This window comes from Thunnus maccoyii, chromosome 11, assembly GCF_910596095.1.
Source record: "Thunnus maccoyii chromosome 11, fThuMac1.1, whole genome shotgun sequence".
Lineage (NCBI taxonomy): Eukaryota > Metazoa > Chordata > Actinopteri > Scombriformes > Scombridae > Thunnus > Thunnus maccoyii.
The window spans coordinates 8,056,844-8,074,508 of NC_056543.1; the positions used below are offsets into that span (position 1 = coordinate 8,056,844).

Sequence of the window (17,665 nt, forward strand, 5' to 3'; positions counted from 1 at the left end):
CCATGGCTTAAAACCAGCTGGGATCATTATGTAAGCATCCAGTCCTTTTTTCTACGGCATTAGAGAATGTGATCATTTGCCAAATCTTAAACTTAAAGCCTTGATGAGTCTTGACATTTTTGGGCATACAAATGCATGTCACATTTACTGTCTCAGCAGGAAAAGGCAGCTCTACATTGAAGAGTTGAGTTTCCTTTACAAGCTCGTGCTGAGCACTGCAGAACAATGACAAAGTGCCTGAGCTGATATGTGAAGGACATATTTGTAGAGGTAATTTTTCAAAGCAGCTGAGATGGTCAAAGAACTGAATTTAGATCAGTACTGGAGATCATAAGATGCATAAAAAGAGGTTTTGTTGAGCAGAATACAGATGTTATAATAGAGAAGAGTTGCATTGGCCTCGGCTAGACATTGAGGAATCTGACTGCAATATACTCTCAGGGCTCAGAGGTGTTTCAAAAGCAGAAGTTCAAGAATTATTCATTTTTAGTGTCCCTGCATGCATGTTGGAAATCTAATCCACTTTCTCACCATATCTACTCTCAAACAGCAATTCCCACAATTCCTTATTAATTCCAAAAAAAGGTTTTTAAATGTGTATTTCCAAGAATATAACACAAAACATTTAGATGACTTGAAAGTAAATATGATTTAACTGTCAATGTTATCTACAAATACAAAATGAATTAATTAATGCAAAGTATCCAAGACCTCCTCTGTGGCACCTGTAAAAGATAAACTTCCATCACGTTGGAAAAAACATCTCTCAGAAAGTTTAAGGGTTGCATCTAGTTACAACAACAATCTGTCTCTTTGCATAGTATGAGGATGAACTGACAATCAAAATGCATGACACATTTTGGAAAAATACCTGTAAGGTCAAAAAGTATATAAAATGTCCACTAATGAGATAATAAAACTTGTTCAGTAAAAGATAATTCATAGATCACATCTCATATGACATATGATAGGTTATTGAATATAGTTCCTGTTTATAGTGATGTCTGTGCACATTGAATTATTCCAAGGTTTTCCAGATGCTTTGGGGAAAATCTGTAGATGTTCTTGGAGATTAATCAACTGCTGATAATATTTCCAACACTGTATATGTATTTTTATACGCATACTGCATAATGCACATACTGTATGTAAATATAGAAATATAAGCTTGTCAACTTGACTGTGGGTATTCACGGCCATGTACTGTGTATTTTTGTATTTCTCTCCCTCTCTATTTGGAGGAGAATACTATAAATGAAGTTAAATGATTTGGCGATCTGTAGCATGATTCGTGCTTTTAAAAATGATTGGAGAACAAAAATCTGCAGAAAAAAATAATGATCTGTATTGCATGATAGTTTGATAGTTTTTCTGATAGTTTTTATAACTTTCATAGTCTTATATTTAATTCTCATCTGTATGTTATTATCTATGGCAGCCAGAATAGGGCGCTAAGTAAGAATGTCATTGTATAGTGAAATTGTCTGTTCTCTGTGCAAATGTCAATAACGATTTGAATTATTAGAAACCCTTAGTGCTATAGCAACCTAAATAAACAGTGAAATATGAGTTTACAGTAGATACTGGGTTGAGATTAGTTAGTCCGGATTATCATTTTATATTGCAGCAACAGCAACAGGAAGCTAGATGTGCCAACGTTATGATTTCTAGTTAGATCTTCCTTCTAGTAAGAGGGCTGGACCCTTAGGATAACTGTGGCATGCTGGGTAATTTCTGTGGGAGTATTCAAAAATGGCTGTGTAGTTTAAAGCTAATGGTTACATTTAGCCCGACAAAGATAGTTACTGATATTCTATATGACATGATAGAGTTCATCAGACATGACAGTGACTGAATCATCATCAATTATCGTAAAAGGGTCCCTACGAGATAACTGTAGGTTTTTTTAGTTCTTCAAATCAATTGAAGTTTACTTGCTTGGTTTTCTAAAATAATTCAGCTTTCTAAATACCTGGAATTAATTGTTGAATGTTTTTGAGCAGTTCCTTATTTGACTTAAACACACACAAACAGAATGACGAAAAATCAATCTAGAAACAGCTAAATTGCCAGTTTAGATACAAGTGAGAAGTTTTAAATGTGATTTATATTACCTTCACCGAGATCCAAGACAGCAAGTACAGCGCTGCTCCGAACCTCTCCCAGGTGATTATTGGCAATGCAGGTGTAGAGGCCAGCATCACTGGGTTTGCAATCCCTAATCCAGAGCCCTCCATATTCCTGGTTTTCCATGTTGAGGAGTTCATCATTGTGATACCAGTACAGGGAGGGCTGGGGGTCTCCAACCACAGTCACCTTGAGACGGATGTCACAGCCAGTCCCTACGGCGGCGTTCCTCATTTTGCGTGTAAAAACTGGTGGACTTGGGGTGGGATGAGTGGGTCCTTGAGATTCTGGGACAGGTTGTTCTGGGCTTGCTTTGGACCGTTTGGGGGGGATGATGGGACTGGGGGGCGCCATAGCTTCATCTGCCCCTTTTTTTAGGGTCATTTGCGCCTCAGCTTTTTTCATGGTTGAACTAATTTCTGTAACTGTCTACCTGGATTGTATGATTATAACAATGACTGGGCCCCCTCTTTGTAACCTAAACCAAAATCCAGTCTAGGCATTAGAGTCTATGAACAGGCTTTACAAAATGAAGTTAACATGGTTATCACATTCTTTAATATTAAATAATCTCTTCTTTTACGATAAAAAACAAATTAAAACATTTGGAAGCATATTTGTCATTGACAAATTATCTTCAAATTTCTGTTCTCTGACCTGAGTTGTTGTCCAAAAGGAAAAAGAAATAGTTGATTACCGGGTAATTAAGAAGCTGCCACTCTCCTGCCCAGAGGTATTTTTAGGGCAAGACCCAATGGATCATGTTGCATTAACAGCTCCCTTGACTTGTCTCTTGGAAGTGACGGCCCCAGCTTTTTGCCCTTCTTTTCCTGATGTTCTTGACTTTTCAAGCCTTTATAACCTGTCTCCAGTGGTGTGTAACATCTCTGCAGATCAAGGTGTGTGAATCTTCAGTGAATTTCCTCTTTATTCCCCGCAGCCTTCAAATCTGTTCTTGTTTTTGCTTCGGATTGAATACAAGCATCAAGTCCCGTCCAGAAAGTTGCACAGTGCCCCCCCTTCCTTGTCCCATGAGCTAATCCACCCCACTCATGATCTCCCCCTACCTCTGCCAGTCAGTCCGAAGGGGGAAATGACAGTCACAGCCCAGCAAGCCTTACAATGACAGCTGCATGGTGATCTGTCTGCCCACTCACTACTAGGCTCCCGCCCCCTTGTCATTTTTAGCCAACCTGAGGTCAGTAGAACATGTGAGATGGTGCAAAGCTTGGCAGAGCGGAGGGGCTGGTGGGTATGGGACAGATATTTAATTTGTAGGTCAAATGTTAAGGCTGACGTTGGCCTCCCAATTGTGTTGAGGTGGTCAAATATCATGAAAAAAGAGAATATTATCACAGTATAAACAAAGCTATCCAGCAGGTGTGGTCCTTTCTTAAATATTTTAAGTATCCTTTACATTTATTGACTAAATTTAGGCGATATAGACTGTGCACAGAAAGTATAATATGGATTTGCAAGTAGCAATAGTTCTGTCCAAATGAAAACTAAATGAAAATTAGCATTAGTTAAGCTTGTCAACTAATGCAAACATTATTGTCTGAAGCAAAGTCTACCCGAAATAACTGGGACACTTGTTATTCTAAAATGTAATTTTTAATGCACCACAAACAAATTTCTATTCATACCTAACATTACATTGTATTCAGGTGACATCTCTGAAACATCTCAAACCTTGCCCAGTTAAAACCAAAAGTTTGCTGTACGTAATAGTTTACATAGTATATTTATCTAAATTTATGAAGAAGTCAAATGACTTTTAACAGCTCACAACAGTTTAAAATCCAATGCAACTGCTAACTTAGCTTATTGCTACAGATATAGCAAGCCAATGGCCTAATAATATCACCTGAAACAGTTCAAAGGTGAAATTTAAAACCTAATGTTACTGCAAAGTATAGCATTAGCTATAACTTACTGCTAGCTTAAATAGTTTATGAATGCAAATATAGTGCTAGCATATCGCTACAAATATGTATATTATGTGAACTACATTCTCAAAAAGGAAAGTGTTGCTTGAAACAGATATGTCCAATATACAAGACCTGAATCAGGCCGTTTAATGCTGTAAAACACAAGACTTACCTTATAAGAAAACCAGGCAATTTAAAGTTAACTAATGTCATCCGCCACAAGCAGTTTGGTAAAATAAATGAGACAACGCTAGCTAGCAGACTGATTTCCCACTTGTAATTGAAGATGTGCGTGCAGCAGCGGGATAGAAAGCACGTGGTCACAATGTCATGATGGAAGAAGTACTTAGATACTGTACTGAAGAAAAAGTACCAATACAGCAATGTAAAAATACTCCATTACAAGTAAAATTCCTGCATGAAAAATCTTACTTAGGCGAGAGTACATAAGTATTAGCGGCAAAATTTACTTGAAGTACTAAAATAAAAGTAGGCTGCTCGTTTCGTCCCTCTGACTGATATATTATTATATGTGACATCATTAGATTATTAATACTGAAGCATCAGTGTTAGAGCAGCATGTTACTGTGGTAGCTGCAGGAGGTGGAGCTAGTTTCAACTACTTTATATACGGTTAGCTAGTTTAGTCCAGTGGTTCCCAACCTAGGGGTCGGCCCTCTACAAAGGGTCGCCAGATAAATCTGAGGGGTTGTGAGATGATTAATGGGAGAGGAAAGAAGAAAAAACAAAGATCTGAGACACAAATCTGTTTTCAATTGTGGACTTTTTCTCTAATATTTGATTTTTGGTGAAATATTGGATCATTTCAACGTTTACTGAAATCAAACCATGTGAGAAGTTTAGAGGGAAAAATCATTATTTGGTGGAGCTGTTAACAACTCATAGACATCTGAAATGTGACCCCGACTACACACTGCTTTTTGTAAGACGTCAAAAGCCAAAAAGGTTGTAAAACACTGGTTTCATCTTTAACAATGTGTTGTATTTTAAAAGCTTGTTATATTATTCATTGTGTCAAATCTTCATGTGAAAAGTAACTAAAGCTGTCAAATAAATGTAGTGGAGTAGAAAGTACAATATTTCCCTCTGAAATGTAGTGGAGTGGAAATATAAAGTAGCATCACATGGAAATTTTTTTTTTTTTACCTTTTCAAAAATCTAAATGTAAAGAGACAAAACAAATTAGAGAGTGTGATGGCAGGATAAATGTACTGTATACCAGATCAATCTATTCTTTTCAATAGCCTATTATTATAAAATAGCAGTATAACATATTGTAATTATATTAATGTAAATGTTCTCCACAAGTAGTCCCCATGATAACTGTTTGAAGCCAAGTCTATGGATTATCCAGAGTAACTGGGACACTTTTTATTCTAAAATATAATTTTTAATGCTTCACAATCAAAATTCAGTTCATCCCTATCGTATTTAGGTGACAGCAGAAATCTATGAGACATCTTAAAACTTGCCCAAATAGTGCTGATAGTTTGCATAGTAAGTGAGAAAATATGTTTTCACTTGTTTATATATATATATATATATATGTTTTATACTTTGGGTGGACCTATCTCTAAAACAATACAGACCACAAATCTAAAAGGTATATGGAGGCTGTTCTATCACCTACCAGCTAATAACTGAGTGCTTGTTCGCAAAGATCTAGTGACAGATGATACAAACTATCAGGCATGACAAACTAACTGTTAATGGTATTTCAATGTTGTTTCATCTTTAAAAAAAAACCCCTCCGTGCTGCAAAGATTATGAGCAAAGGTCGCCAACAGACTGCATTACCCCAGGTTTCATCTTTGTCCCAATTAATACCACACTGCTGATATAAAGCATACAACAGGCCTATTAACTTATCAATTTAACCTGATTATATGCTGATTTGGTTTCATGAGAAGGATTAAATCCAAATCAACTGTGGATTGACTGACTTAATGGAGTGACAAGCAAAATATTTTTCTTCTGCTTTTTTTATAAGACGTGGTGCTTGTCAGCTACACTTCCCATAGGTCATTTTGTAATCAAACAGTACACTTGAGGGGGAAGTTTTCCTATACAGTGGCCGCAGAAAAAACGACTGACCAACTGTCATCACAACTTCTATTTTTTTTCTAAACAAGCTGGAGTGGCAATAAACATAAAAAACACAATTTGCTGGATTAGTCAGTGAAGACATATCTTCTATCAACTGTTCATGTCAAATGTAAAAGGTTTTGTGACGTATGAGTTGACTCACAGATGTTATATAAATCACAAACAGAGAGGAGTGCGCATGTTAACTTTAATATGGGATTTCAAAATATACAGACACTGAAAATTGTTTTACATTTGCTGTTTTCAACTAGATATACATAAAACTCATATACAGTCTCAGTTAAAAAAAAGATTTGAATACATCACTATAAAAATATAAATGGAGTAAAACAATACTGTACAGGATATTTTTCTTTTTCTGCTGCAGTTGATGCAGTTCACCTTGAGCTGGCGGTTAAATGCTATTTCAAAGGACAACGATATTGGTCTGGAAATTTGTATCATAGTAAAATCACACATCCACATGAAATGCCTATCAAAGAAAAATTTCACCGGCCAGACTATTTCGCCATCTTGAGTCATATCACCATGTTTCAACTGCTAGCCTTTTCCAGAGCTTTCAACTGCAGTTCAAGGTGTTCATCAGCAAATGTTTTGACTCGATGTTATTGTGTTGCAATATAGTCACAGTTGAAATCGAAACTTGAGAAACATTTTCTACATATTTGTCAGAGCTATATATAACTGAAGAAATAGATGCCCAGCAACCCCCCCTCCCTCCCTCTCCCTCCCCCCAATGTTCACAGCTTAACTTTACGCAGCATTTCCTTGCATATATTGGATTGAAACCAAAGCCAAGATAAATAAGACTAGAAGAACAGAATAAAGCATGAAAAATTATTTACAAATTTGGTGAAATGCTTTTTTTTTTTCCTTTTTATGATTCAGTATGTTAACTTTGGTAAACTGATTAATGGTGCATGTATCCACCAAGTGATAGAAAATGCAGTTAACTATCAAAACTAGTACTTGTTGTCCAACACCTGAGATCATGTATGTGATCAATTCATCTGAATAGTTTATAGTACCCCAATAAGCATCCCTTTGGTATTCTCACATGAATGTCGATGTGATTTCTGATGTTACAGAAGACCTGCTGGATCTTGACAGTGTTCTCTCCAGAACACCCATCTGCCTCATTTTCTGCAGAAGCCTCTTCCTGAACTTCTCTCCGATGAAAGCATACATCACCGGGTTGACACAGCTGTGTAGCAGGGCCAGACTTTGGGCGGCAAACATAGCCTTGTCCACCGCTGTCCTTGCCGTGCAGTTGTAGGGCACTACCTTCGTCCTGAAAAATGTGTCCGTCATCACTGCAATGTGGTATGGTGTCCAACAAAGCAGGAAGGCCACTACTACGAACACAATCACTCTCATGGCTCGTTGCCGCTGTAACCCCCCACGGATGTGAAAGAGCCGCTTCATGGTTACTCCATAACAGGGCAGCATGATGGCCAAGGGGATGACAAAACCCAGAGTGTGGCGAAGAATTCTGGTGGCCAGCCGCCACTCATCAGCACTGCTGAGATCATACAATTCAGCACACACTATCTGGCTAGAGTTGTGCGAGATAAAAGCAGAATTTAAGAGTCCTGGCAAAGACAGAAATGCTCCAACAGTCCAGACAGCAGCACAAACCCCCCAGCTGATCAGCTGTCGGTTTGCCCTGCGGGGCTCCATAGCTCGAACTATCACCATGTAACGGTCCATACTGATGCAAGTCAGGAAGAGAATGCTAGAGTAGAAGCTTAGCTCTTGGAAGATTGAGACAATTTTGCACATGGCGTCTCCAAACACCCATCCCTTTGTAAGGGAGGTGGCCCAGAATGGGAGAGTAAGAGCCAGCAGGAGGTCAGCAACTGTCAGGTGGAGGAGGTAGAGGTCAGAGGGAGGCAACGCCTGCTTGCTAAGGCAAATCACCAGCCACACTACCAGATTTCCAGGAATCGCCAACAGAAAGACGAGGATATAAAACACATGGACAACAATCATCACTGCTTCTGGGATGGAGAAGGTGTGACATGGCTGCGTATCAGGATTTATAGTAAACCCTGAGTCATTATAAGTGAAGTTGTACTCTTCATATATTGACCCAAAGTCAAGGGTATAAGAAGGTACGCTTAGATCTGAGGATAAAAATCAAAGTACATGAAATTATTATATAGTTGATGACATAAGCCTAATGAAAATAAGCATACACGTCCTTTTTGAACAGATCAAATTGGATACATAAAGCAGGCTACAGATAAAACAGATGTCAATACCGTATCCTGTTCAAATATACTGTATGTTGTGATAGTATCTGTTGTTATTAACATATCCTGCAATGAATAGCAACATGATACTTACAACATAAGCCTTAATAATGTGTAGCCAAAAAAATAATCTCAGGAAGTATGGGATACTGTGTTCTTTATGGAAAAATATTTTCTTTTCTTTGCAATAAACTGATAAAACATATTTTTTTCCTTTACTTTTACTACAGAGAAAAAGGTATTAAAAGGAATAATCACACCACATTTCCATCAGGCTATTGAATTGTAAATGTCCCTTCGCCCAATTGCCTTTTATATATTTCAGTGAGGTATTAAAATACATTTTAATTTAAATAAACTTTTTGAAAAAAATAAAAAAATAAACACATTTATTAAATAAAACAAATCAATACAGGTTGTTTTTCTAAGGATGAAAACACTTACCAGCCATTGTGATGTGTCCTTTGTGGAAAGCACAGTGTTTGTCACAACGAGTCAAGCAACAATAACTGCATGTCTCTACGCTCCTCCCCTCACTCAACCATTGGCTTGTTTTCCTGTTTGCCTAACACAGAGTTTTGATTTTCTCAAGAATTCAAAAGGGAAGATATGGTTTCACATACCTGGAACCAAAAGTTTGTTTAAGGTCATATTTCGGTAGATGTAGTGCACTTTTAATAGTAATTTAGTATATTCAGAGATATCTTTAATTTGCATTCGTCCTACAGTACACTCAGTATTTATAATGTCAGTTTAGATGTACAATCCTATTTTGATTTATGTATTTGTATTTATATTTGTATTTATGTATGTTTCAAGTAAAAACGTCTCAGTTTATTGTAAAGCTCTTCTTACATCTTTTACTTTGCACTTCCCAGCTACTTGTTCCTATTTACATCAAGGGTTTATTCATACATCACTACTGACAATATTCAATAGTCACTATATGGCTATTGTTGAAACACAGTGCTTCCCCTTAAACCTGTGGCCTCACTATCTGAATCATCTGTGTCATGAGATGTGTCACACTGTATGTAAAAACTGAAAGAGAAACCATGGAAGGTTTATGGATTCTAAATAAACACTGGATGAATCATGAACATATAATCAAGAGAGGCTGTATATCAAAAAATGTTAAAAACAGTTGGTTCTGTGGTGTTACAAAACCTCTCATATCCTGTTTCTTGCAGTCAAAAGTGAACATGAACTTGTAAGGGATGTGTGTTATAGTAATGTTGGTTTTATAATAATCTTTTTCCACAAAAATCATTCAGTAATGAGGCTTCTTTAATAAATCCATTGTGTGTCTTCCGAAAATACAACAAAAAAAATTGGGTTAAAGATATTCATTCAACACAACTTGTATTTGGTTGCACGTCCTTTCACCTCAATCAGTTATTTTTGGGAAGCTGCCATCAAACTTCTGGCAGAATTCTTGGATGTTGGATGTTTGAACACTCATCTTGGCAGAATTGGTGAGAGTCCAACCTTTCTTGTGTGGACTTTTACAGGGATCTAGCTATCTCAAAATGACTTTTGATATTTGTTTCCCGTCACTGACGTGGTGAAACAAGCAGTTGCATCCTGAAGTCCCAACATCATCAGTGAGATACAGGACTTTCCCATTGTGATGTTTGTGCCTCAGTCTATCACATGCATCATTTCAGAACCTTCTATGCCTCAAATATTTACAGTACAGTGCTTTGATATGCCGTGTGTATATTTTTGACCCGTCTGATTTGGTTATATTTTCAGAAGACACACGAAAAATGTATAAAATAAACCTTTTTTTTGTGACAACGAAGTACATTTGGGAATCATTCTGTCACATAACAGCTGCAAAAATCATTACAGTCAAACTGCCATGACATATACATGCCTTACAAGTGTATGTAAATGTATTCTTGCATACATTTTGCAAATAGGTTGCAAGTTAGTTACTTGAAAGATGAGAATTACCGAAAGTGAAATTTACCGTAAGCCATATAATTCATCTACAGTCAGATCACTGCCGTTGAGGAAGTTCCCGACTCATGACACGCTTCTGTGTTGACACTCGTGTCAAACATCACATTTCCTCAACCACTTCTCGTGTGTCAGCCTCCAGTGTCACAAGGAGTGTGATTTTATCATAAGGGACGCTGAAATCACATAAACATGTTTTGAACATATGTGTAAGACTCCTGTGGGGTTGTGAACAAATAAATGATTGGGGTGAGAGGTTCTTGAGAGGTTTAGCCCTATTTCAGTCACACAGATGAAACAATATGATGGGTGGTTTTGTTTCCAATACTTGGGCATTTATACATCTTATTTAAAAAATGGAGTTCCCTTTTATGCCTGCAGTACGCTGATATTTAGAGTAGACAGACTCCTTTGTGTAACTTGGAATGTGCGTCATATGTAAACCAATCTCGATTTGATTTGCATCACTACCGCTCTAGTCTTTCAGACACACTACGCAAGAAAGTGCAGGTGCATCAAAACTGAAATGGGGCAACATCAAATGCCCAGGAGCCATAACGTTAAGGTGCTTGGTGCAACAAAGGATATGAAGAAATTAGGGGTTTTGCTGTGTGCAATACATTATTGCTTCAAAATGGAATACTTAATTCCATTCATACAACTATAAACATGTCTTATTTGCACAATGACAAAAACAGGTTAAATATATATATTCTGCCATTTCTGCTTATAACAAAAAACAAAAAAAAACTATTGAAGAAAAATGGGTGAAATATACACAACCCATTTCTCAACAGAGTTTGGACCACCTTCTAAACAAATGTAGTTCCTCTTTGCAGACACTAGATGGTGCTGTAGAATCAAAACAATGCATGAAATTTGATTTACCTCCTTTAAAACAAAGGGCTCTAAGGATGGCAGTGACAGTTCAAACTATAGTAAGTATATAGGGGTCAATTGGAGGGCTTGGACACTGTTATGTTAATCTCCAGAAAGGTTTTCCAGCAGCATTAGCTTGAGTGTGAGAGTTCATTCGTGGTGTTGGAAATGGTAGGGGGGGAGGGAGGGGGGGCTTCACTTAAGGTCCTTTGCATGTCAGGGGTCACAATTTGTATGTTCTTGCAGTGCAACATGACCAAACAAAGATATTTTATTGACATTTTGACTGTAGCTGGTATTCAACTCTCAAAACAGACTACAGAAAACCAAATGTGGCAGCAGAATTGCTGTAAAATTTATTCGGTGAACCGTTTTGCCAGTATTAAAGTGGTCCCACCTTGATGAAGGTACAACTGATGGCAAACAAGAAAAAAAAAAAAGTCTTATGAAAAAACAGTTTAATACTCTACCTACCCATCATTAAAAATCCAAAACTAACACCTTTCCTTTCACAGAGTCACTTCAGATACAGTTTGGTTAGAGAGGAAAGACCCTTTGAAGAATTTTGCTTGTGCATTCAGTCCAAGAATTCATTTTCACCAACTTAAGGCCTTTTCCACTAAAAAAAAAAAAAGCAGAAACAGATTTCCTGATTTAAATGATAGCCAGGTTTTCCCGCCATAAATTAAGAGAAGAAAGTGCATCAAGTGTTCAAGTAGGGTGTATAGTTTGAAACATAACAGGGAAAGGAGGGGGTTAGGCTAGTGTGTGGAGGAGATAACACTGGCACAAAACTGGCAATTTGCGGTGAGATTTAGAGGACATGGGTGTAGACTGAGAAGGCTGACCACAACTCAACCACCAAGGCCTGACTGTTCCAAGAAGTCCTGCTAGTGCATCAAGTGGCAGATCACAATCATACTGTGCTGCTAACAGAGCACTACTTACATATGACAAACGACACATCTGACTATGTTAGCCTGTATAAAAATTATGCAAGTACTCTAATTTATTTCATTATTTTGAAAGCCAATATCAGGTGAGATGGGGAAGAGGCAGAAAGGTTTAAAAAAACAAAACAAAAAAAAAAAAACAGGGGTAGGGGGAAATGGGGACATACAGAACTTCCCTACATGATCCCCCTAACCCCAGTTTCATCTTTTGGCACGCCGTGGGTCCCTGCCATTGCTAATGGTAACTGAAGACTTTGCGGCTGTCTGGGGTCCAGCAACAGTAACTGGAGGAGCTCCATTGCCAGGTGACCGACCGTTGGGTCGTCCAACGCCCCCAAATGCAGGGTCACGGGGTGCACCAGGTGGTGGGTTGTTATTGTTGTTAAATGGCGGCATGGCACCGTTACCTGTGGGTCGAGACATACAAATGAGTCTTCAATGAAGAAAAAAAACAACAACACATTTTTCATCCTTTAAATTATTTTAATATTTTATGTCTATGTATGCATGGATGTTTCTGTTTTTGCATTTTTTTTTTTTTTTTTTTTACATTTTTTTTTTTTACTTTATTTTTTGTTTTTTATGAAAAGCACTTTGAACTGCTTTTGCATGAGACGGTGCTATACAAATAAATTTGAATTGATTACTTTTTCCCCACACAAAACATTTTGACAAATCACAGGTAGGAAAAGCACAGGTGTAAATATAAAATAATGACTGAATTTCATGCTTCTGGTGTTGTGCTGGTTCACTGCCGCTGCTTACTGGGACTATCAGTAACACCCGTGCTTTTCCTACTACGAGTCAAAACGTCTGCTATGAAAATGGTTTATTGTGCCTCCTATTCTGTAAACACATTTAGTACATAAAGAGATGTCTCATTTCAGATTTCACTACGCATATAAAATTTAAATCATGGGACTATACTACCTTTGGCGTTTATTCATTACTCTTCAAATATGTTGAGAAATGATTTTACATATGCTACCACACCTAGGTTGTGATAGCATAGAGGCACACTTTTTGCATAAAGGAAAATACACGTCAACTGACCTGGTGGGGCGGGTGTACCTGAATTCTGATTGGGTGGAGAGTTTCCCCTCTGATTCTGGTCTGGTTTACCCTGTGGGTGGAAGAGAAGGTCACCTTTAATACCACCATTGGTGTTAGGCTGCAGCGTGGAAATACTAGTCAGCATGTAAATAACTTGTGTAAAATAAAAAAAACAAAAAACAATGTTGGTCTTTTAACAGATGTATGTGTACAAGAGTTTCTTGTTATTGTAAATTAATGTAGACAAGTGTAACAGATGGGACAAAGTAAATTCTGATCCAGGTGTTGGGAGTGGGTGCACAGCTACTCACAGACTTGTTTTGCTGGTTCGTTTGGGATAGCAGCTCTGCGTTTGGTTCGCTGAAGTTGGGCACTTCTGAATACACCATGCAAAACCTGGGAGATAAAATGCATGTTTCCCCATATCATTCAACCATCAGATATGATGCGTTTGGTTGCGATGACAGTTTGAAACAGTCAGTGTCTGACTAATAAGCAGAATATCTTTTTTAATAGATATGAAATCTTTCAAAAAAGGAAAACTTTCTTCTCTACAGAAGGCTGCTCAGGGGGACGGTATAAGACAGAGTCAGACCAGTATAAACATGTCTTGGGCTTTGTTTAGAGAAAATATGTACAGTATATAAACACACCTGACAATTTGACTGTACTTTAATTATAATAAAGATTAATTTAACTCTTAAGCCAAGTACATGTTACTGACATACTTCACTAAATGCCCTGGCCTTGTATGACGCTTGTGCAGGGAATATATGACAACCAGCATGCCAATGAGTCTCCCTTAGGTGAAGTATAAATAGACTTGCGGTTTGCTACTCACTCTCCAATCTTCTGTAGATCCCCTCCTCTTCCAGTGTATAGGGTCAGGCAGCCTTTCCATATGGATGCATAGCTAACACAGAAATCACACATTAGACTTATCCACACAAGATCACTCATCCTAGAATTTAATCCTCAGGTATATATATATAAAACCACCTGTCAAATGCAGGTAAGTAACTCAAATGAATCATTTGGGGATTGCACTTCCAGCAAAATAGTTAAGTTTAAATCTTGGCTCTGTGCATGGGAACAACCTTACCCTCTGGTCAGCTTGATGATATCTCCTGGCTGAATGAGGCTGCCGAGTTCATCCCAAACAGAGATGGCAATGCTCCCGCTCTTGTCTGCAACCTTGCAGGACCGCACCTCATGACCATCTTTTGTTTTGGTTACTCGTCCTAATAGGGGGAAAAAAAAAACAAGGGCAAGTTAGCTAGATAAAACTTTTAACCTACTGATTACACCTCTAACCAGGGTTAGCTTAACAACAGATACACTGAAATGCCATGAGATCATTAAAAATCAAAGTTGTATTTGGTTGCATGTCCCTTCACCTCCATCAGCTATTTTTGGGAAGCCATCAACAAGCTTTTGGCAGAACTCTGGTTGGATCTTTGACCACTTGTCTTGATTTAGCTATCCCCAAACAGCGTTTGGTGTTTGTTTAAGGTCATTGTCCTGGTGGAACACCCAGTTGCATCCTGAAGTCCCAAGATCATCAATGAGATGGCACCAGGAGACTATTACATACTGAACTCTTTGGACTTTCTCATTATGTTAGTGGCTCAAATTTAACGAGCCCTTATTACAAAGGTGCAGAGAAGTTAAAAACTATAATAAATCATCACTGAAGGGAAGTTAAAAGGCAATCTCATGAAGTTATATGACATTTTAGAACCTTCCAGCCACTTGTATTTAAAGTACAGTGCTTTAAGATGCTTTGTTTATATTCATGACCCATCTGATTGTCATTTTTTCCAGAGGACCCACAAAAACAAATGTACCTAACCTACTGAATAAACCTTTAACCAGGGTTAGATTACCAACATGTACACGGAAATGTCATGAGATCATTAAAAAAAAAAGTCCCTGTTAACGTTAAGTATTACTCTAAGTAACGTGTAACGTTGCCCCTTTAAGAAAACAGACACGAGTTGATGGTTTGGGGCCAGACGCTGCAGCGTCACCGTCCAACTACTTACCTATTTCCAAAACGATGAATACAATATTCAGATTTTTCGACCCCGGCTTCACATCCTTTATCAAGAACAAGGCCTCGTTTGTAGGGGTTGCCATTGTTAGTCTCGAAGAAAAGATAACGTTACCCCGCTGTTCGCTCTCTTCCTGTCACTTCAGTAGCAATAACTGCTGGCTGCCGTTAGCTTTAGCCCAGCTAACTAATTAGCCAAATGCTAACTACACCTTTCTGCAAATACTGTAACGCTGGTTCGATAGAAATCGTTTCTAGACACAAGGACTAACTCCTTAGACAGTCGACTAACAGTCAAACCACATATCATAGACGACACTAAAAGAACTGTAAGATAACCGCCCTCTTTAAAAAAAAAAAAAAAAAAAAACAGCTAACCAACACTAGCAGCAAAATGCTATCACTAGCCCTAAACGTTAGTTAGCTCGCAGTTAGCTTCCTTCTTTTTAATTTCAGGATAGGAGTCATTTTTTTCTTTTCACGGTTATCGCCATGACAGCTTCATTCTTCACATAACGTTAGTGCACACGAATAGACCTAGTAATGTGTAGGTAAGTAAGCACTCGTCAACGATATAGCATTGCAGTTGACCAAAAATGTCGAAATCAGTTAAAACAGTACCAAGAAGTTAAAGTTGCACCAGAGCTTTAAGTATAGTAACTTGTGTATTACGAGCTATTCTAAAACATGTATCCCTCGACCGTTTAGACAACCCCAGCTACCGTTAATACTATCAAACCAATCGGCCGCATTTCCTTTGTGTGCCTTTTTTTTAGTAAAAGGAAACAGCTTTGTTAGCGCGCAGTCTGGCCAAATGCTTTGTTACAAAACTAATGTGTCTATATATATGTAACGGTGGCCCCTATAACTTGTTCGAAAAGCCTTATATTAAATGACCTGGTTATTTATACCTAAACAATACTTGTGCCCCCAAAAAACGCTATTTAAAAATCTGTACAAGCGTTCAACTACACGCTTCAACAATGCCCCAAAAACTACGTCAGTGGGAGCTGCCGGTCGCTTTTATGCATTTTGGCCACTTCCATTATTCTACATGGGGAAGGGGTACACACGTAGAAATTTCTTTTTGTGCGCTCTTATAGCCGAGTCGACAGATACTGACAATTACCACACTTCTATTTTTTTCGTACAAAAAAAGCAATGCAGTCACAAATGTAAGCACACAGTGTGCTGACCCTGTTTACAGAAAAGAAAGAAAGTGGCCGGTTTGTACCAAATGAGTTCCATTCACAAACAACGCGAGAATATGGAAACACACGTGTGAGAATTCAGTGTCAACGATGAAAACAAATCATAGACTTTTTTTATGTGAAATCACATTATTCATCATCTCTGTGCTATCGCGGCTAATTGTCACTTTAATTATGAAACATTGAATGTAAAGATTTGGACCACGGGCGTAGGAGAGTGGTTGGAGAGGAAAATGCGTCTCAACAATAGAGTACAGTTATTCACATGTGCAAAACCTAAAAAGGTAACTGCGCCACATGACTATGTAATGTATCTCTCTATATATACATCGGTTTTGCGTTCTCATTGCAGGATGTGTGGTGCCTAACAAACAAAATGTAAGTCGTCACGAACAGGATTCGAACCTGTGCGGGGAAACCCCATTGGATTTCGAGTCCAACGCCTTAACCTCTCGGCCACCGTGACTGCACGCCGTCTCTTGTATCCAGGAACCCATTTAACAATAGTAGGCTGTTCTTATGTTTGACGTTTGCGATCGGGCGTTTCAGAAGCTGTCTCAAAGATGGGTTTTGTATTGGGTCCTAGTCGTGCCTGTGACATCGCTAATGATAAATAGATAGGCCAGTGTAGTGGGAGAAGTACAGGGTCTTAGCGTGATACGGACATAGGAGGGAGACAAAACACCATCAAAACAGCTCGGCTCACCCACGGAAACAGAGAAAAAAATCTGCCCAAAACCAGATTATTAACTGTCGAGTAGTTTGGAAACCATTGCAACATCTAGATGACACACTGTTTACTTTGTTCTGTCATAAATAACCTACACATGACACACTTTTTTTTTTTTTTTTACAGTTTGGCATTCTAACACATGCTTTTGTTCTTACAGGCCTACGTATTTACGTTTCTTGCATTGGATCACATCTGAATTTTGATTCCCATGTGTTCATGATTTAGTAAGCATTTTCTTTAATAATTGTGTGTTCACTTTTGTATCTTATTAACATATTAACAAACACTTCCAGTCGTTTCAAATCGATCACCCAAATTACAAAAAAGTACTTCTCATTACCCCCCGTGGGATATCAACATAAAATTTTTAACAATTAC

At 38.0% G+C, this 17,665-nt stretch overlaps 3 protein-coding genes and 1 non-coding gene across 4 annotated transcripts in view; all 4 read right to left on the minus strand.

Moving 5' to 3' along the window:
- The window catches only part of spegb (striated muscle enriched protein kinase b), a 49,261-nt gene extending 44,929 nt beyond the window's left edge, over window positions 1–4,332 (minus strand). Inside the window, exon 1 of the mRNA XM_042425631.1 lies at window positions 2,115–4,332. Coding sequence (XP_042281565.1) covers window positions 2,115–2,532 — 418 coding nt within the window. The 5' untranslated portion in view covers window positions 2,533–4,332. The remainder of the gene's footprint in view (window positions 1–2,114) is intronic.
- Window positions 4,333–6,922: 2,590 nt separating this feature from the next.
- On the minus strand, window positions 6,923–11,527 carry LOC121906658 (C-X-C chemokine receptor type 2-like). The gene is made up of 3 exons (XM_042425633.1): window positions 10,400–11,527; window positions 8,885–9,005; window positions 6,923–8,311 (listed from the first exon to the last, which is right to left on the minus strand). Exons 2-3 carry the CDS (start codon window positions 8,889–8,891, stop codon window positions 7,239–7,241), a joined length of 1,080 nt encoding a protein of 359 aa, XP_042281567.1. The 5' UTR covers window positions 8,892–9,005; window positions 10,400–11,527; the 3' UTR covers window positions 6,923–7,238.
- Window positions 11,528–11,615: 88 nt separating this feature from the next.
- nabp1a (nucleic acid binding protein 1a) lies at window positions 11,616–16,351 on the minus strand. The gene is made up of 6 exons (XM_042425635.1): window positions 15,336–16,351; window positions 14,393–14,531; window positions 14,132–14,203; window positions 13,602–13,686; window positions 13,291–13,360; window positions 11,616–12,644 (listed from the first exon to the last, which is right to left on the minus strand). Exons 1-6 carry the CDS (start codon window positions 15,427–15,429, stop codon window positions 12,439–12,441), a joined length of 666 nt encoding a protein of 221 aa, XP_042281569.1. The 5' UTR covers window positions 15,430–16,351; the 3' UTR covers window positions 11,616–12,438.
- A 587-nt stretch (window positions 16,352–16,938) lies between these two features.
- On the minus strand, window positions 16,939–17,020 carry trnas-cga. Its single transcript has one exon. It is a non-coding gene; the product is annotated as a tRNA-Ser (tRNA).
- Window positions 17,021–17,665: the final 645 nt, after the last annotated feature.